General features: G+C 45.1%; 1 protein-coding gene across 1 annotated transcript in view; it reads left to right on the forward strand.

Moving 5' to 3' along the window:
• Positions 1-134: 134 nt before the first annotated feature.
• The window catches only part of LOC119396912 (midasin), a 153,804-nt gene continuing 132,631 nt past the window's right edge, over positions 135-21,307 (forward strand). The window contains exons 1-11 of the mRNA XM_037664292.2: positions 135-364; positions 2,244-2,683; positions 4,247-4,354; positions 5,556-5,733; positions 12,202-12,468; positions 12,902-13,126; positions 14,506-14,615; positions 16,911-17,091; positions 17,781-18,051; positions 18,569-18,744; positions 19,957-20,038. Of these exons, the coding sequence (XP_037520220.1) occupies positions 236-364; positions 2,244-2,683; positions 4,247-4,354; positions 5,556-5,733; positions 12,202-12,468; positions 12,902-13,126; positions 14,506-14,615; positions 16,911-17,091; positions 17,781-18,051; positions 18,569-18,744; positions 19,957-20,038 (2,167 nt within the window). The 5' untranslated portion in view covers positions 135-235. The remainder of the gene's footprint in view (positions 365-2,243; positions 2,684-4,246; positions 4,355-5,555; positions 5,734-12,201; positions 12,469-12,901; positions 13,127-14,505; positions 14,616-16,910; positions 17,092-17,780; positions 18,052-18,568; positions 18,745-19,956; positions 20,039-21,307) is intronic.

Raw genomic sequence — 21,307 nt, forward strand, 5'->3', positions numbered from 1 at the left:
AGGATTTCACCTGTCGCTCTAGCATCTCTAGTTTCGCTTTTCTATCTGCCAACTGTCCGAAAGCATGGTGGCTCGAAGTAGGCTAGTGAAGCCGTGTCGAGCCAAGCCAAATAGCGTTGGTCGCTCGAAGCCATCTCGAAACCATGCGCTAAACGCACGTGTGTGGTGAAACACGGATGACAAAAATGCATGCATCGTAAATGAATATTGTGTTGTTCGCGAATGTGCAAGCGATATGGCTGACAGATTTAAAGACACAAGTGGCTGCGTTCTTTCAAATTATGACTTGACATGTGCGGTCTCTATTCTGTGTGAGCGCATCGGCAAACCGTGTCGGGGGCTGAATCAATGGCTTTGTAGAGAGGTGAGTCCTCACGGTTCCGTGAAAGAAGAAGAAAAAGACAGTGTGACTCGATAACATTGCATCAATACTGCGGTATCACGCGCCGCGCGCTCACCCCCCCCCCCCCCTTTTTTTTTTACGCATCGCGCTCGTATATGTCATATCATATAAACAGTAAACTTAGCGCCAAAAACCTGACCACGAAAGTGTGCGCCCATCCTGTTCATGTGTTCTTTCGTGATCGTGTTTTTGGCGCGAAGTCTGCTGAAAATGCATCAACTAGTTCAACAGGAAGCGCTACAAGTAATATAAACAGCTTTAGAAATTGATGTGCAATTAAGAGCTACACCGCTGAATTAGGTCTGTAAAGTAACCTTTTTTCTAGTACACGTGTCGCACTTTTACGCTGAAATACACTCATGTTCAGTTTCGCTCGTGCTTGTGAAACGAAAGTGTTGACGTCAGCAACAGCCGAATGAATCTCGTGCTGGAACTAGCTGCATAGTGTCTAGAATTTCAACTACTCGCCAAGCAGTGGTATCCTGGGACCTTGTAAAACGAGAACTGGCTCCTGGCCGACATCTATTAATAATAATTGCTGGGGCTTTACGTCCCAAAGGGACGGCATATATTTAGACGGCATTTATTTTCATGCCAAGAGAATAGTACCTCTAGACGTGTAGACCTCTAGACATACCTCTAGACGCGTTTTGGGTTCTTTTATGAGTTGCGATTCGAAGCTGTCTAATACACGAATTTAAGGCATACAAGCTTGTAAATGAAACTAGGAAACCACATTCGGAAACTTGAGCAGCTGTTGTTACCATTTGTTGCTCTTAACGCCGTGCTTCTCCTGATAAAGGTTGACGCAATACACGAACTGAGCTGGCTCTCCCCAGTGAGCCGGCAAATGCTGTGAAGGTTTGCATAGCTAGTCGAAGTCACAATTGTTTGATTTGTGGAAATAATGTGATATAAATTATTTTTTCACCAAACCACTGATGATGTAGTGTAGCAAGCATTTCTGAGTCCCTGTAGGATATTAAGGGCACCTCTAACTGCTACACACTATTTGAAATATACTCATTTCTCTACGACAAACACGGCTTTATAGACTTTTAGAAAGGGAATTGATCAGGGAGCCTGTTTTTGTTAGACCCAACCAAATGAAGTGAAGCAAAGCCCAGTAGAACTTATCTGTAGCTTTAATTTACATGTACAAATTTTATGATAACGGATAATGAATAAAAAGAGCCACAACCTCCACGTGATGAGATTGGAACCTCTCGCTGGCCCAACTTTTTTTTTGTTTGCCCATTTTCATTTTCCTTCCTCTTACATATGTCTTGCACCTCACTTAAAGCTACAAATAACTTCTCCTCTGCTCTTTTTGGCATCATGTGGTTACGCATGTCAAAAGCAAGCCCCTCAATCAGTGTCCCTTCCTTCCATTCATCTCATAGCAACGGTCTTGACTCCAGTAGGCTTGATGCCTTTAGGTAATACGCAAGGGTTTATTGGTCGTATGCCTGCTCTTAAATATTCATGTACTACACATTGTCATCAAGCCACCATGACCGTTTGGGGCTGCTGGCCAACACATCCAGGGTTAAATCTTGTACACATACATGCATACTCAAGCAAGTGGATGGAGGAGCAGTCAACACCGTAGTACAACTGTAAATGCAGGTGCACCCATAATGTGCACTGTAATATGCACTGCATGCACTGTTTGTGGGCTCTGCTCCCACTGCAACAATTTGTTATTGGTCCCCTTTCATTTACCTTTGCTTTATAGTTACACTTCGATCAAAACTACAGATAATTTACCTAAAATTTTCCTTTACTTCATTATCTGTTTGGCTTCATATGCTAATGGACCTCTTTTTGTGTGTGACAGGACTGGAGCCCGTCATCTCGTGCAGCACTGCTGGATCGTCTGGCATCACTGCTGCACCAGCGCAGCTGTACAGACTTGGTTGCTCAGTTGTGTCTGCCTTTGTTGACTGAGCTTCTGGCACGTTCCATTCTGCGTTCATATGACAAAGAACAGTTTTGTGTGGCCCTTGGGCGCCTCATTTCGAGGTACCCAACTGCTGCGCTGTTTGTGGATGCGTACCTTGAACAACAATGCAACTTGCCAAGGCTACTGAGGGAGAGTGAGCTCGAGGTGGAAGGTGGTGCTCCGCCTGCCAAGAGGCCTCGCACTACCTCTGTGCCACTGAATGTGGTGCGTTGTATCTGGCAATTGCTGTGCCAGCAGCCCAGCCACCTTGCTCGACGCTGGGACTGGACACCTTTGCTGCCTTTCCTCAAGCACTCATCAACACTTGTTCGCTGGTAGGTTCATTGATTACTTACATCTTGCTAGTAAGTTTCCTGATAGGTTCCCTGAACACTTCATTTTTGAGGCCTTAAAGGGGCCCTGCAACACTTTTTCAGCATTGTCAGAAAATGCTGCCAATCGGCAGTCGAGGCTCCTGAGAACACGTGAGCCAAACATTATTGCTGAGCACGTGGCCTGGAATTTACGATTAGTTCTCAAAGTCAGCTAGAAATAGTTCTCTCTTCTCTTGACTAATGATGCCATAAACCCAAGTGACCGCGCCGTAAAGCCAAAATCCACGGCCATTGGCTGATTTGAGCATCGTGAACTGCGTAGTTACCACGGCCGCCACAAGATGCCGCCACGTGCTTGTGCGCTCGCGATCACACTGAAAGCAAGCCGTGCGTTCAAAGAAAAACAGAAAAGAAAGTGCTCAAGGATGAAGGGACGCATCTTCTTGGCCCCTTGTCATCCCTGTCCCTGTGTAGCTTTCAGCGCGCTTGCTAGTACGAAAGGAGAGAGAAGGTGCTTGAAGCGTGCAAAAAAATTCCTGTACCTCCGCTAGTACTTGACGGATCTTAAAGATTTTTGCTGCAGTCGATTCATGAGGCACTAAGATCTTTTAATGAAGCCATTTGATGATTACTTGGAAGAGTGTTGCATGGCCCCTTTAACTCTGCTTACCACAGCCGCTGAAGTGGCTGTGGGGGGTATGCACTGAGGCTTGATCTGCGAGGTGGCGACAGCATCACCGGGCTGCCACGCCATTTCGCAGGTCGTGAAGTATCATGAGCTGACCACCTGTTGTCCGTCCTACGCATTACACGGTCTGCCCAGGCCTATTTCTTTCACTTAGTGTCAACTAGAATATCTACTACCCCTATTTAGGAGAACTAACAGACAATAATGCCAAGGAAAGTATAGGAGATGTTATTTGTAGTAATTAGGATATAAAGGTGAAGAAAGTAAAGTGGACGAAAAGATAACTTGCCGCTGGCAGGTTCGGTCTCTACCAGCGGCAAGTTATCTTTTCGTCCACTTTACTTTCTTCACCTTTATATCCTAATTACTACAAATAACATCTCCTATACTTTCCTTGGCATTATTGTCTGATAGTTCTCATAAATATTGTGTCTAACAAAGAAAAACGAACCCTTGAAAAGACAACTTCTTTCCTTCACTACCCCTGTTTGTTGTCCGACCCATTCTGCTGTCTTCCGATCTCTTAATGTCACGTCTGTCATTTTCCATTCTATTGCATGCTCTGTGGTCCTTAAATTTTTCTCAGGTTTCTTTGTTGCCCTCTAATTTTCAGCCCCATATGTTGGAACTGGCAGTATGCGATGATTGTATACTCTTCGCTTTGGGGACAGTGGCAGGCAATCTGCTATTGTCCCTAAGGCAGCAAATTATCCGAATTTTATTATTTTAAATCCTTCTTGCATCCTACTTAGTTTTGTCTGATTCCTCTTTTCAAAACTAGTTGCAGCAACAAGAGAAGCTAGCTATCTGGGTTGTTTGACATTCTTAGCACCGTATATTTCGTAGTGAAATTGCATTATCATTATTTGTCCCAGGTATGCAGCACACTGCATGGCTCTATTGTTATGCCTTGGCGAGTCGGAACAGCGGGCACTTCTTCAGCAACTGTTGCCAGATGCGGAAGTGCTGCAGACAGACTTAAGGTAAGTGGACTGTGTTGCCACTGTTTTGCAGATTGTCATGTAACGAAAGGAGGCATAACTGTAAGGTCCTCAGTATGACCACATTTTTTTTGTACGATTTTCTTTTGCAGCAAAAAGATCTACTTTATAGGAGCTATTATAAAATCCCACACAGGTTCCTGTGTGCGAACTTTACCCTTCTCTGGATCGCACTGCACTCTAGCTGAGTGGAAGCCACAGGCTAGCACTTGTGCAGCAGCCCCTAACAGTTTAGAGCTGTGACCCCCTATACCCCGGTGTGTGTAGAGTTGCAACCGTGGCGAGTTTCAGGCCTGCTAATAGCACATTAAATTAACACAAACACCTCAGCGGCGAAGTGTTCTGCATAACTGGAGGGAAAACAACAATGATATGGGAAGCACACATCAAGGGAGTGATAATGGCTTGGCTCACCTCATGTGGCTTCGTGCTTTGGCCCTGGGGCGGTAGGTCACACTCGAAGGCTGGAGCACTGCAAGGGTGATGACGGTGGACGGTAGTTCTGCTGGCTTGAGTGAAATGCATTCGGGCGCACTTCGCAAGTCCGAAAACACAAAAGCATCCAGAAAGTCGTGCGCATTTCCAGAGCTGAGAGGAGGCGTCTCCCCAGAATAGGGGAAGGAGGGAACGGGGGTTCTCATCAACTTCAAAGCAGCAGGGTGGGAAAGGCAGTGGAAACGGTGAAATGTCCTTTCTGATGCAGCCCCTCTTGCGACTGCGCATGTAAACATCTCATGAGCCGAGGTGCCACAGCCTTGAAGATAACGCAATGTGCATGAAATCCCATAACTTTCACAAACATGAGGCTGCAGAATAAGCCTCGTTGGTTTTGACCAAAAACTAGCCTGAAAAGCAAGCCATGGCCGCGAAAGAGACATGCCTTGATGAGTTACCCTGTGCACCACCAAGTTCTACAGAAAATATGGAATGAAACAAGCATGAAGGCATCATCCCATCTTCGTCGTCCTTTCTTTCCAGCCTCATTCTGCCGGCAGCGTATTCTTTCCATGAATAAATAGGAACTCTCCGGCTTCCAGCTTTGTTCCAACATTGGGCTGCATGCTTGAGGCTCTTTATATAGATAGAATCACTCTTGTTTTTTAAAAAGGTTATTTTTAGAACATTTTAAAGGGAACAGAACGAGGCTGGATTTTATTGACCATGCTTGTATTGCTGCATGCAGGTTATCCACAGAGATTGCTCTTGGAGCCCTTCGCCCACCATCATGGCCCCCAACATCTGACAGACCGGGATGGCCACTGACCAGTTCAGATTTGAGTCCAGGTGTGATCTGTGTCTCAGGTCTTCTACTGCAGCAGAGGGCGATTCCAGAGAAGGCTACTGCTCAAGTTTTCCATCATGTGAGTCCAACTGCATGCCAGCAACCTATGGGTTCCCCAGTTCACTGTAGACACCTTGCATGTTCTTAAATAATAGTGCCGTCCTCACAAAGACACTTTCTTGTTACAGTGTACTTAATCATTTTCATTAAATGTAAAACAGTTGACTCCTATAAAGTCTTTCTACAAAAATACCAATGGATTGTCTTCGAAGCTACTGTTTAACATTGTGGGGAGTGTGTGCACCATTTCTTCCAGTGTGCTGCATTGTTGCAATGTTTGTGGTTGCTGGTATCAGGAGCTGACAGGTGGCACAGGAAAAATGCACTAAGCTCCTTTTCCCTGTTTTCCTGATGCTTCCATGTCATTCAGCCTTCAGCAGTAACCCCACATAAAACAACATATATAATACAGTCGAACCCGGGTATATCGAACTCGCCAAAGAACGTTTATTAGTTCGATATATGGCATAATTCGATATAGGCCCGCTATAGGATTTTGACACAAAGGCACATAACAATAAGAAAAGTACTTTATTAATATGGTGGCTTACTTGCGTGCCCTACTTTGGAACAAAATAGTCCTGGATTTTCTTCTGTGTCAACGACTTTGCTGCCTGCGACAGCACACACGCCTCCACGTTGTCCAACGAGTCGGAGCAGCTGAGGCTGCAACCTTCCACATTCAAGCAATAGCGCCGGACCAACGCAAGTGCACTAATCACTTCGGAGGATGTAGGCAATGGGCCATCGTCAATTTCCTTATTGTTGTCGCTTTGGCTCGTGGTCGGCACGACGTCTGCAACATAGTCCTCATCTTGTAGCTCACCCATGATGGCGACATCATCGTCCGCACTGACGAACTCGTCGAATGTCGATCCGTCGATAGCTCCCGGGAACTCTGCCAGCTCGCTCCAAACTTCGGCGGAAACACCTGCGGTGTTTTCAGTGCTGTCATCGGAATTTGGGGTGTCATCACCAGGCGTGCGGAAGCCGGCACGCCTAAAGCAGTTCTGGATCGTCTCCTTCGTGACATCTGCCCACGATCTACTCAACATAGAAAGAGCTCCGAGCAAGTCGATCTTAAGCTCCCTGCCGACACGAAGGTTCACAGAGCACCAACAGGCAACACCACCAACACGGACCACGCTGAATGAGGACTCGAGGAAAACAGGCAGCAGCAGGCACACAAGCATAAAGAAAGAAAAAATGGCGCTCACTTCTACCGCCTCTGTACCTCGGAGAAAGCATGACGGCCTCTGATTGGCTGTAAGCGCTGAGAGCGGGCCAGGATCATTTCTTGCAGGGGGGTGTTCGCCCGTGCACAACCGGGTCTAAACCACTTTTTCTAGGGTGGTGCCGGCAGTTTTCCCCGCCACCGCGAGGGAAAGCCAACTTGCTGGGGCACTTTTGAGGCACATGGAGTTTGATATATCGGTTGTCGTTGCTATTTTCGTTCGATGTAACAGTAACTTTTGCTATATATTCTCAATGTAAATTTACCGTGTTTAGAAATTGTTCGATATACGGGATAATTTGATATAAACGGGTTCGATATAGTCGGGCTCGACTGTATGCAATTAACTGTATATAATAAATTATTATTTATTATTTATGAGCAGATACTATTGAATCTACCGCGGGAAAACGTTGGCGGGAAACGCCATGCCGCGCACAAGACGCGTGAAGAAGCAGGCGTAAGGCGGGGCTGCTCGAGAGCACGCAATAAAAGAAGGAAGAAGTGTTCAACCAGGGCAACACGGGTGTCGGCCTCTTCTCTGTTGCTACATTTTTGGTGCCGAATTCGGGACCTTTAGATCTGTGTGCAGTTGAGACCATATTTGGCTGGGTCATTCAAGGAATGTGCGCTAACGTCTACCATCCTTCGACACCGCGTAACATCAGTGCAACTGCCTTGTTCCTGGCTTGTTCCGATGACTGGCGCACTGAAGTCCGACCTGGAGACGTATCAGAGATGTGGTGCTTGGACGCCATCGGTATAACTGACGGACAAGAAGACGACGTCAGCCAGCACCCAGCGCTAGTCTACTTTCGTAGCACAGTACACAAGAACGCAGGACGCTACGTAATACCGCTCATGATCAAGACGCAAGGTCTTACGTCTTGTAGTAACCGAAGTGTGGCTGAAACCAGACTCAAGCGTCAGCTTCAGCGGTTAGAACATGACCCAGAATTTCTGAAGGAGTACCATGCCACCACCAGCGAGTGCTTTGATGAAGGCCATGCAGAGCGAGTAGTGCCGTCTCCACCCCTTGGACAGACCGTCTACTACCTGCCTCATCATGCGGTAGTCCGACGTGAGGCCGTGCCTACAAAGGTCCGCGCCGTGTTCGATGCCTCATCCCACGAATACGGTGAAGCATCTTTGGACGACATGCTCGATAAAGGCATCGATTGCGAGGAGCCTCTACCACCTGACGTCGAGGACTTGTGGAAGAAGACGGCATCGGAACATCCTCAGCTTTCTGGCCTTCGCATTCCACGTTGCCTCTCCCTGACATCTCAAGATCAGGGAGGCGTGACAGTTGATGACCATCCTGTAACGCAACTCTGCGTGGAACCCGAAGAAGCACGGGCGCTGACACGATCGCACCTCCCAAACAGCAAGCACGTCGAGGGGCTACCAGCAAGAACTTGCGACTGTTGGCATGGTTCCACCATGTCGGACTCGCGAAGGCGTGTGAAACACAAGGAGCTTTTCCGACTGTGAAAACAAAGAAAGAAGGCTTGCGCCTCGAGCGCTCCGATCGCTGCGAGCCATCGTCTTCGTCGCGACTGCGCGTTTGTGTCTTCGTCAATGTCAATGACGACAGCGTGTCAGCGCTGCAGTGGGAATTCGTCAGAGTGGTCGAGGCGTTTCCAGGCAGGGACGGCATCAACAGGTATTTCGAACACGCCCACCCAAACCACCGGCAAGTCCGGCGCACTGCTAGTTGGCCGTACCTGTTGCAAGCAAACGACCACAGCGCGACCCCGGGAGTATGTTGAATCTACCGCGGGAAAACGTTGGCGGGAAACGCCATGCCGCGCACAAGATGTGCGAAGAAGCGGGCGTAAGGCGGGGCTGCTCGAGAGCACGCAATAAAAGAAGGAAGAAGTGTTCAACCAGGGCAACACGGGTGTCAGCCTCTTCTCTGTCGCTACAGATACTATAAAATGTAAAAGCTGTGACCGTACATCCTTGACTATGTCTTAAAGGGGTGGTGCCATCAAATTTGTGGCTTGCGCGCTCTTTCTTGCAAACATTTCTTATTGCTCTAGGAAGCATGATATACACTTCAAGATTCATGTATATTCTCGCTAAATAATTTTATGTCACCTTATTTTTGTGAACAACTTCCGGTTTTGGTTTCTGGACGTTGAGTTGGACAGTGACATCACGGTGTAGGTAGCTTGAGCATGTGGGCTCACAAAGCTGTGACGCACGCAGTGCTACATCGCCTGCTCTTGCATACACACGCGAGCAACTGTCCAGATGCCTTCAAAACTCGCTAAAATTCTCTAATAGAGAATATTAGTGGGTACGGAATTCCGGCATGCGCAGAGATCTTTGCGGAGTACTAAATTACCGGATGATGGTATCGACATCTTGTGTGACGCTTCGGGGAACCACAATTATAGGTGCGTTTCTTTGTTTTTGCTGAGTGACCGTGATGAAAAAAATGTTCAGAAAGGCGATGCTTTTGGAACTACGTCGCTGCCGAGAATAAACACGAGCAGAGAAGTAGAATACATTAGATTTCTGCAACAATTCCGTGCTTGCCTGGTTCATCTTAGCATTGCCAGGTGGCCCCACCTATCTCGTCTCACGTTTACGGCTATGGTAACCCGGTATGCTAAAGCAAAGAAGTGTGCGAACAAACTAAAATTTTCTAGTCACCTTCACAGGTTTGCCTGACGATGTGAAGCACTTCGCAAAATGCGAGCAAGTTTGCCTACTTCGGCAACACGCTGAGAAAAAAATTAGTGTAAGTTCGGAGCCAATGCTCTCTTGGCTTGCCTGGTGCAGCGGAGCTGTGGGTCACCGCTCATTGCAAATCTCTCTAATATGGTCTGATGTCACTAAATCTTTTTCTACACTTCCTACACAGTGACGTTGGTGTCAGTCGCGCTAGCGATGAGTCTCGAATGCGAGAATGAGAATTTAGGTAAACTTTGGGAGCGAATTAAAATATATTTGCTGTGTCCAGCACTTTATGCTGAGTGTCCTTGCATACAGAGGAAGCCTACAGCAGGCTTTTTATAGACTCAAAATTTGGTGTCACCACCCCTTTAACCCTTTGAGGGTCGAATTTTTTTGCGAAACCCAGTCCAAAAATGTGTAGTTTTTTTGGTGCTGAATTAAATTCTTCAGACAATTCTATTTAAGAAAAAGATTGTTTAAAATTTTTTTTTGTGACCGTAAAGTGACAAAAAAGTCAGTTTTGTTGTTACATACATATGGTTTATTCGTAGTAAAATCAAGCAGAATCCTAAAAAAAAAAAAAGCTTCACAGTTTTTTATGAATAAAAATTATGCATTGTATTGAACATAGCTCACAAACATACAAAAATAAGCGCACCAGAGTACGTTTCCGGTTAAAAATGTTCGCACTCTAACACTAAAAACTTTTCAGTGTGTGATAGTCTTTAAAGCATGGCTCGCCGTGCACGCATTTCAGATGTCGCTCTTTTGTCGTCATCGCAGTCTGAACTTGTCAAAAAATCCTCGTCTGACGAACTGAAATCCAATGAATCAGATTCTGATTCGGCACTTGGGGAATAGTCCGCATAGGAAGAATCGCTGCTCGACTCACCGGTAGCAGCGCAACCGGCGCGCGCTTCCATAGTGTAAGCGAACTGCGTCAGTGAGCGCACGGAAGAAAACTATGGTTGTGCACCCGTCCGGAAAGCAAAACAAGTGAAAAAGCTACAGTAATACTTCGTCTTATCGCCAACAAGATGTAGTTAGTTTTTCCGAGACCCCGAAACAGAAAATGCAATCACGGCGACGTCGTTTGTGTAAGTTAGCGCCGCACGGAAACAGATGTAATCGCGCGCCGGGGAGCAATAAACGAGAGAGTAACATGCGGTCACCCTTTGAGAGATTAGAAACCAAACAGCCATCAGCTTTGCGGGCGCAAGAAGCGAAAACCACCCGAAGGATGAAACCGAAACCAGCCGGACCGCATGCGCACGTTCTGATGCGAGACTACAAGCCGCCGCGCCTCTTTGGAAAGCAAAAAAAAAAAAAACGGAGAGACATTGGCGCATTAAAAAAATTACACGTATTCCCGAAGCGTGGCAGCACATTCCAAGCAAGAGAAATGGGACAAGGCACGTGTTTGAAACCAACCGCGCTGCGAGCGCTCTCGCTTGCGCAAGCGATAGCCGGCGCGCCATTTTACGAAGCATAAAAAAAGCAACAATGGAGAGACATCGGCGCATGAAAAAAATTCCACGTATTCCCGAAGTGTGGCTGCACATGCCAAGCAAGATAAATGATCGAAAAAGGCGCGCACTTTAAACCAGCTGCACCGCGAACGCGCTCGGATGGGCAAGCAATAGGCAGTGCACTGTTTTGGGAAGCGAAAAAAAATACAACGGAAAGACATCGGTGCATGAAAAAAATTCCATGTATTCCTGAAGTGTGGCAGCACAGGCCAAGCAAGAGAAGTGATCGAAAAAAGTGCGCGTTTTAAAAATAAACGCTATGCCGTACACGTACGACAAAAACCCTTTGGTACCAGGAAGCTTCGTCCGTACATGTACGGCGAAAACCCTGAAGGGGTGAATGAAAGGAGTCTGCAACACCTTGGAATAAAATGACATACCTTTGATGCATTTATATTGGTAGTCCATCATAATGAGTGACTGAAAGGTTTTACAGCAGAGCTGTTATGGTCAAGATTTGCAGTGTCATAGATAAAAAATGATCATCGTCATGAACCGGCTCGCACTCGATCACCGCCCAAGCATTCTGTACAGATGGTTAACAAGAGAAGCTAGAAAAATCTTAATTGGTGTTTGCCACTCATGTGTTCCCTTGTTAATTTTTAATGGACCAGTGTGGTAATACTGCGCGAGCACGAAGGAAGGAAGCAGAAAAGAGACAGGAAAGAGCGCAGTTCTGCGGTCTTCACTGTCTCTTTGTCTGCTTCCTTCCTTCGTGCTCGCGTGTACAGCACCCGTTTGACATGAACCAACTAGCCTGCTAGAAGGTTTTATTGTAAGTAGTACTGGTTTCCCAATTTCCGTGGCACATACGCGCTTTAGGAGCTACACAGCAGAGCTGTTATGGTCAAGGTTTGCCATGTGTCGTAGATAGAAAACGGTCATCATCATTAATCGGCCCGTGCTCGATCACCGCCCAAGCATTCTGTACAGATAGTTAACAAGAGAAGCTGAAATGTACCCAGCAGCTCTGCTGTGAGCCAGCCTTGCACGACAGTGCAAGCGGTGCTAATTTTTTTGTTTTCATTGTGTGCAGGACTGGTTGGCGCCATCAGCTGGGCAGGCTCTTCGGTGCCTGGCAGAATGTGTGGCTCGGGGCCAACCCTGCCTGGTACGGGGTCCCGTAGGTGCAGGCAAGACAAGCCTGGTGCGCTTACTGGCATCCAAGCTGTGCCAGTCCCTGGTGACCGTGCAGCTGGGTGACCAAGCAGATGTGCACACCCTAGTGGGTGGTTACGTCTGCTCTGAAGTGGCTGGCCAGTTTGTTTGGAGGGAGGGACCTCTCGCCCGAGCTATGCACCAGGTAGGTTCTGATGGCAGTTCAGAAACTCTCTTATCACACCATGAAAGTTTTGCAGGGCAAAATAGAACCTGTGCTGTGGCAATGAGAGGGTTTTGAGTGGTAGAACTGAGCTTTACTGTCATCACTGTAGCTCAGCTAAGCTGAGGTACCATTTCGTTTTTGTACAACACCTGTGTATGATAGCTGACAATAAGGCTTCTGTAGATGATGCTGCCCTAATGAGGCTAATTTGCATGGAATGATCAGTGAATTGCCGCTATGAACAAAAAGATAATTCATCATATTCACTTCTAGAAAATTTTTGCTTAGTTGAAATGACATCTTTAATGCCGGTGTTTCTATGAGAATTTGTTGAGGAATTGTAATGACATGTTATATTAATTCATTTAATCTTAGATTATAACATGATTTGAATGTCTTTCTCACCCTACAGGGCAGCTGGCTGCTGTTGGAGGACCTGGAGAGAGCCTCCCCTGATGTGTCAAGCCTTTTGCTGGCAGTGCTGCAATCGGGCACAGTGCCAGGTCTGCCAACGAGGGCAGCTGGCTTCCAGTTGGTGGCCACACACCGCGGATCAGTCCATCCAGTCACTCTGGCCACCGAGGCTTTGTGGTCCATTGTTCATCTGCAGCATCCCTCCCGCCAGGAACTTCATAACGTAAGCACATCCGTCCATGCCGCTTTTCACCTGCATTAGTGGCTTGGTACCTGTAGGCTTTTCCTGCTGAGCATGAAGCCATGGGTTCTATGCCTGCTGGGGTAGTTGCATAAAATCAGCTAATCTGAATTTTATGCAGTGGTAGTCTGTGAGGCCTGCTTGGCACGAGACCATTAGATTTAGGGGATACAGTATAGATCTCTGTTAAGTAACATGGATACTTACATGATCAAGTTTTAAATGCTGATCGCTTTTCTCAGTCTCAAACAGGATAGCGCTACGCTATGGGGACATCATGCTGCCATCTTTGCATCTATTATCTTCCCCAAACACCAGGGAATTATTTTGCCACTAAGTGCTCGCCTAGGCATGTTCTAGATAAAATTAAATAAATAAATAAAGAAATGTAAAGAAAAGACAAAAGTCCAGTTGCAATTACACAGTACCTTGTAGCAGTTTCTTGTGAAATATTCAGGCACACTTATGTGCCAGGGGCTGCATGTACATGGTTGCTGAGCCACATCCTTCCATGATGCAATGAACTTTCAGTAAGGGCGCGAATGCCAGAGCACGGATAGCGATTTTGTATAACAAAAGTCGGGAGCCGCCAAATGAAAGTGGAAACATGCAACCATAGTGAGATGCCGATTGCGGTGCCGACAGCACAGGCCATGCAGCTTGACCTTAGGCTGAGGAAACGGATACAGAGAGCTCAGGTTTGCCTGTCAAATGCAGCAATCAGGCTGCTATGTTTCATGAGCACACTGTAGTTTGGGCACACTACTGTAGTTCACGCCAAATACAAAAGCAACATCTCCTGTCACAAGCTTGTCTTGCAAATAAAGTAGTGGTTGCATTTATTACAGAAAAAGGTAATTTTTATTACAGTGACCATTACTGAATAAGAAAAGTAGCATAATTGATTGCAAGGGATCAATTACATGCAATTGATTATGTACTAGTGCGATATATATGCACACAAAATGCGGGGGGGGGAGGATGTTGAAGATCTCGGGCTCCTCCTCCTTCCTGCCTTTGCCTCTGTCATGTGTGAGTCCACAAAAGGACACCTGCATTTATTGAAGGTAATGGAACTTCATGACCGCCTGTGAATGCTTTGTCACATTGTAACTATGTCTGTGGTTGTTACTTTGCAGCTGTGTGCATACTCTTCCTATTTATTTTAAGTCTTTCTGTCCCCCTTGTTACCTTCCTGTCTTTCCTTCTTTGTCTCTCCTAATAAAATAAGGTTTATTGAAATCATACGATTTATCCCCATGGGCCATTAACATTAAAGACAACTAAGAATTAAAACTGCTATTCGTCTGCCTTTGCTTTCTGCCTGTATATGTTTAAGTTGTGTTGTTTGTGGTATGCAGATGATTGTCCATTACTGGCCTCAGCTGGAGCCAATGGCAGGACGCCTTCTTGATCTCTTTCACTTTCTTCGTGAACCTGGCTCACCAGTGCGGCGAACCATCTCTCAGAGGCAAGTCCCATGAATGTACAGAAATTAAAAGAGTGCAAGTTGATTATCATCTTCAGTTGTCCGTGCTTGTAAATGTCAGAGTCCTCTGGTAAGTGTGACTTGTGAGGGGCACCACTGGCAAGAGGCCTTTTCTCATACTGAGCATGCTGTAAGTCTTGATAGTAGAAAGTAGGCTTGTGCGAATATTCGAGCACTTCGAATATTCTAATGAATATTATAGTATTCGAATTCACTTTGATTCAAATTTAAGTTATTGGAAATTTCGAAGTATTTGAAATGAACGAATAGGTGCATATTAGTCCGCATGTAACCCCCCTGTAAAGGTGGGTTCACTGCATTGGAGGGATGCTATGCCGTGAATACATCTATCCAGGGGAAATCCGCACTGCCACGAAGCCTCACTTCAAGGTTAAATGAACATATTATCCTCACATCGATTCATCGTATTTTAAGTTTAAAAGCTTGTTATACTGGTTTATATGCTCTAAGTATAGTAAACTTTAACACGTGACATATTTTACAGGTTATCACTTGCATTCTACCGAAAGTCAAAACCTGCTACTATTCAAAGTTTATTCACTTCGCTTTGAACCAGAAAGAACAACATTTGCACATGCCTTGTTTCAATTAAAAAAAAATATTCTGCAGGTTAGTTGGGTCATGTCAAATATGCGCATTTTTCTTTATATGTGATATATGCTATTCGAATTTGATTGGAAATTAATCGACCAAGTCACTATTGGCTTCTAATTCGCTTCAAACCTAAAATTTACTGTTTGCACAAGCCTAGTAGAAAGCATTGCTGACGTGTTACTTTGTAAGTGTAGACGAGGCAGCATGAGCTGAACTGTTCTTCGAGAGAAGCATTCTTGCTCTCACCTTCTGCTTCACATTCTGTGCATGTAGTGTGGGCTGACAAAAGGCAGGCTGTTGATATGCTTGGTTGGCCACATTTCTTACTGGGAGGACGTCACTTTCTGTGTACATTCTGTTCAAGCAGTGTGCTTGATATTTGGCTGAAAAGGCAGAACCAGAGAAAGCATTAAAAACAGTAATACAGTAGAATCTCGGTGATAGGAACCTGTCTGATACGAATTCGCAAAATTCCCTGTCTGAATTTCATTGTGTCCAGTGGGCCAAAACTAAGATGTTCCGAACACTTTTCCATGTCGCGACGGGTGATACGAAATTGGGTACTGAAACCGTCGAGTGATGGCCGAGAGCAGTGGCTCTGGAAGCTTCGGAAGTACGCGCGGCCAGCACACACACAGTCAGAACTGGGGTTATTGTTTGCCACAACCGCTGTGGATGAAACCGCAGTCGCTATCAACACGATCGTGTACGGCGGTGACAAAACTTCGAAAATACATGTGCATCCAATGCTCACCGAGTCAAAGCGATGCTGCTTCCGCAGCAGATGCGATCATAGATAGCAACTGCATAGTTTTGAAGCCACGTGCGTGGCCAGCGCACACGAATTGAAAACGGAACTACGATTTTCCGCAGCCCAGGCCCGTAGCCAGGAATTTTTTTTTGGGGGGGGGGGCCCACTTGCTGAAAGCCTTGACTATTTGAGAAAAACACCTACTATTTTCATTATTTATTTTCGATAAAACGCCATGTGTCATAAAAATTTCGGGGGGGGGGGGGACCCTGGGCCCCCCCGTGGCTACGGGCCTGCCGCAGCCGTTGCGCACGAAACCGCGGTTGCAATTGACGCGATTATTGATAGCGACTACGCAGCTTTGAAGGTACGCGGCTGAGGCAGTGGTAGATTAAAGGCAAAAAGGCACAAAGCGTTTCAGTGTTCCTGTCGTTTGCTTATGACTATGGTGGAGCCGATTTCAGCACTCACGTGAAGCTTTGACGCACGCGTTCGCAGCGGCTAGCTGCGCCGTCCCTTATTGGTCCATTCGCGCATGTCCCAGAATGACATACTTGAGTTCTTTCGACGGAAAGAAATGTTTTGTGCATATACTGTGATTTGAAAACGGATTTCGCTAGTTTTTTGGTGATACGAATTTTAAGGTGATACGAATATTTTCTCTTCCCCTTGAGATTCGTATCACCGAGATTCTACTATAATAATCATCATGTGCAGCCTTATGTGCTAACAGGATGATCAGCTTGTGCATTGTAACATCAATTTCCCTGATATGAGCGACCCCTGCTATGTTATTGGCCCAGATAATTCAGTCGATGGTATGCTGTGTATTGAGTGTTGTTCTGGGCCTGAAAAATTTCATCCTGCGATAAATTCACGAAGGATCCTGATGGGTGTGTGTTGGTATGCAGGGACCTGCTGAAGCTCTGTCAGCGCCTTGTGTTGCGTGGCTTCTCTTTGGAGGGAACACAGGCTGCTGAGAACACATTCCAGGATACGATGGACTGCCTCTGCCAGAGCATCCGGGATCCCACCAAGAGGCAGGCTCTGGCTCAGCAGTGTGGAGCACTCCTTGGGCTGACCAAGTCACAGGTCCACACTTGCACAACTAATATCGAGCGGGCAGATTTTGGCTGATGCACATGCAGGCAGTGACATTCTTCCATTCAAATGCGGTCACTGATTTTATTTTTCAAAGATAGACGGGGCAGCTAAAACGTTTGGAATAATCTGGCTGTTTGAAAAATATAATTTCAATGATAATGTTGATTTCGTTGTTTCATTACCATGTCAGCAGTGTTGAAAACTTGTTTATGACACTTTGTTTTATATTGTGTTTCATTTGCTTAGCCCTATGAGCAACATGTTTCGTCAAGATACAGATATCACGTGTGTGACCTCAAAAACCTTAACTATGTGATGTCACTTTAGGCTGCGCTGTGCAAGTTCAATTTGAAGGTTTCTGCCTTTATGTCCACTAAAGCGCACACACAAACTTGGGAGGGATTTGTGGTATGTATAATAGCCAATTAATCGCTTGTTGACCCAGTTTCTGCTTCGTGTGCATTATCGTGAGCCCATACCAAGGGACAGGATGGGCTCACTGGGACAGCATACACCCCAAAGAATGTTAACATTTTTAATATTGTATCATCTCATTATCTTCCCAATACATCTGAAAAGGTGTCACCTCATTTTTGGACACATTCTGCTGCATTGAAAAATGTTTTTGTGTTGTATCCTTCTTATGCAGCTCACAGTGCTCAATCGAATCTTTTCAGGCACTTTTTCTTTGCACGATGATCAAGCCAGATGTCAAAGAGACTGCATCATCAGTGACTGTGGGTCGTGTTGTGTTGCAACGGCGAAAATCTCAAGCTAGAGAATCATTGTCAACAGCTACAAAACGAAGCACATTTGCTGGGACACGGCATGCCTTGGTGTTGATGGAGCAGTTGGCAGCTGCAGTAGCCAGCGAGGAACCAGTGTTGCTTGTTGGCGAGACAGGTGTCGGAAAGACGGCAGCTGTTCAGCACCTAGCCGAGCTCACAGGTGGGCACAGGAAGTACAGGCTTCTTTATTCACTGGAGTTGTGTTATTAGTCCATTAACTTATCAAGCACATAAAGTTCATTGAAGCAGAAGACAAAGTGAACTAGTTATTCAGTGATCATCGTGTAAAAAAACATTGCAAGAAACAGAACAAGTGTGTGCTGCATCCATGCTGCTTCTGGGTCCTTTCTGGGTGCTTTCTGAGTCCTTCTAGGTCTTTTACATTGTTTTACATGCAAACATATAGGAATTTTACTCAGCAGTATAGGAATCTATAAATGTTTATTTTAAGTATACTGGTTCTTGTTATAATGTATGCTATTTTGCTATTTGTTTTTTAAGAACACTGTGCCTTTAGCTCACAATGTCTTCACATCTTTTTATTGATAATTTCTCAGATTGCATTGTTCACCATTGGTGATTTTGTCCTAAATCTAATACAAAATCATCTCGACCAGGAAGGGCTGATTTTATATGCAACAGGTCCTTACATCGTTGGTTGTGTTTCCTTCATGCAGGTCATCCTTTAGTGGTGCTCAACATGAGTCAGCAGAGTGACAGCAGTGACCTGCTCGGTGGCTTCAAGCCTGTTGACATCAAGCTTCTGTTGTCCCCAGTTCGGGAGGCATTCGAGGCACTCTTTAGCAGCACGTTCTCACAGTCTCAAAATGCAAAATTCCTCAGTCACATCACTGTAAGTGCTGTCGGCCAGCAATTGTATCTTTTTATTTATGTGGGTCATGTCTCTTGCAGCCTCAGCTTTGTTATTGCATGTTGACGCATGAAATTTAAGCTAGTGCGAATATTACAGTTTGCAGATTTGCTTCAACTGGAATCTTAATTTGCTGAAATTTCATAGTATTCAAATTGAACGAATAGATGTATTTTTTTCCTGTATGACCCTCCTGGAAAGGTGGTTTCTCTTACTCATGGGGCCACTTTGCTGTGAAACATTCAGGGGAAATTTTCACTGCAGTGAAGCCTCACCTCAAGTTGAAGAGTGCGTGTTGCCTGCATCATGATTAAATATTATGGAAAGCTTTGCGGGGGGTTTTGGGCTAAAATAGAAAATTGTAAAACATTACGCACAATTTATGTGTAAAATGTAACTTCCACCCTCAATTACAACATACCATGAAAAAGAAATGCATGTCCACAACTTTCTAAAGCAGCTGCGTATAGCTTAGTTTCAGGCACTCTATCTAGCTCGATTGTTCTGGCATATCTGTGCATGATATTGTTAAAGACGGTGACCGTTAGCATCATTCAGCTAGGCTGTATTCCGTACTTTTGCTTGCTTCCAAGACAGTTTCTTGATTTTTCGAAAATTGTACAACCATGGCAATATTTGCGTTTACACAGCACTACACCACAACTTTGATGGCAGGCATGCAGCTAAGCAACACTGGTTAGATTTAACAAGCCTAACATGATAGGCATAGCAGTACATGGCAGATTATTGCAGGATGTGTACCGCTCATTAGTCGTTGAGCCTGAGATCATGCACACAGGCTAGACTGAGAGGACTGCACAAGTGGCAAGGTGGCCTACCAAATTTGTCTGTACACTTAGAGAATGGAACAGATTTAGTTAAACCACGGTAGAATCAAAATAAAAATTTTTAAAAATCCACACATATTGTCGTGAAGCCGCCTTCCTTTCATTACATTGAGGCAATGTCATGAAGCCAAATTGCATGCCGAAATCTGCGTGCTACTCCTATCCCGACTTTAGCTCTGAATTTTCTATATATCTTGTGTGGGTTATACTTGAGAAAATGAGGTATGTTATATGTATGTACATGCATTTCTGGATAATTTATTGCTTTATTTTATCCATTCATTTCAGCGCTACAATTTGAGCATTATACATTGAGGGGACTTAGATCTTTGTTGCTTTTTGACAGACTTGCTTTGCTGGGCGTCGATGGCGTGACTTGTTTGATCTGATGTCTCACAGCCAAAAGTCTGCCGTGTCAAGGCTTTCAAGTAAGATCATTCCATTCAAATAGAAATTGCATTGAACTGCCCCTGCTAGTTTAGGCATTGTTGTATCTGGAATTTGTGGTCTTTAGTGCTTTTGGAGCTATCCAAATGCTTATGGGAAAAAAATGTCTATAAAATGTCTGTACTAATTGGAGAGTGTTGTAAAGATGACCTGTTTAAGACAACCTTTGCTAATTGAAATGATTAATATGAAATTGAATTAAACATACTGCTTCGACTAACGCATAAGATAGATAGCCAAACAACTTCATCCTCTTTACAGTTGCATACCGATTGTGCATACCTGTTTGCATACCCATATGCCATTTCTTGTTTTGCAAAATGTTTGGTCGAGAAGTCTCCCTGCTTTGCTACGTTTGACTGTTTCCACTACTATACTAGGAGGTGAAGTAGCCATATTTTTTTTAGATATAAATAATCTACTGCAAGACTGGCTTATTTAATATAAGTGGACTCAATCTTTTCATCTTGTAAGAGAATTGGTATTAATAGTAGAGCTGTGCGAATAGCAAAATTTTAGGTGCGAAGTGAATTCGAATAATAAAGATTGAGTGCGAATCGAATCGAATAATTTCGAATAATTTTCGAATATTTCTGAAACATTTTTCGAATAATTCGAAGTGAAATTACAGAAGAAGTTGCAGAGAATCCCTAAGTATGTTCTTGTGAGATAGCAACATGAAAGTGTTTCTTTTCGCTAGGTTGATGAAGCGCTGGTGGGGTCATATTTCATAGTTGTCTTTCTTATCAAGAATGAGGCAATGTAGAGGCCGAATTGTATTTATGTACATGATTTGGTGCAACCAAAGTGTTGCCGACAACACTTTACACGTGTTAGGCAGAGATGCCATTTCCTCAGCCTCTCCTTCTCTTTCAACTTCTGTGGAAGGCCAACTGATGTGGCAGACAAGAGTGTGCTCCCTTCAAGTCCGGAGTTCCAAATCTGCCTCGTAGACGTCAATATATAAGAACATCTGAAATTTTGGATGCTAAAAAGCTTCGGCGTCCTATTTTTTGGACTTCCTGCCCAAATTTCAGGTCCAAAACAGCATTAATTGAGCCCCCAACTCTGCCACATCTTTCATCTCCATATTGGAACCAGCGTTTTCTTGAGTTAATACATTTGCGACCGTAGCGGAGCTTGAAAGGCAGCTTTGCCGCAATACGGGGGTGTGATGAGGTGACGCATATTGAAAATCTAGGGTCCACTTCCAAACAGACGTTGACTGTCTCTTGGCTAAGTTCGACCGT

The sequence above is a fragment of the Rhipicephalus sanguineus genome, chromosome 6, assembly GCF_013339695.2.
Source record: "Rhipicephalus sanguineus isolate Rsan-2018 chromosome 6, BIME_Rsan_1.4, whole genome shotgun sequence".
Taxonomy (NCBI): Eukaryota; Metazoa; Arthropoda; class Arachnida; order Ixodida; family Ixodidae; genus Rhipicephalus; species Rhipicephalus sanguineus.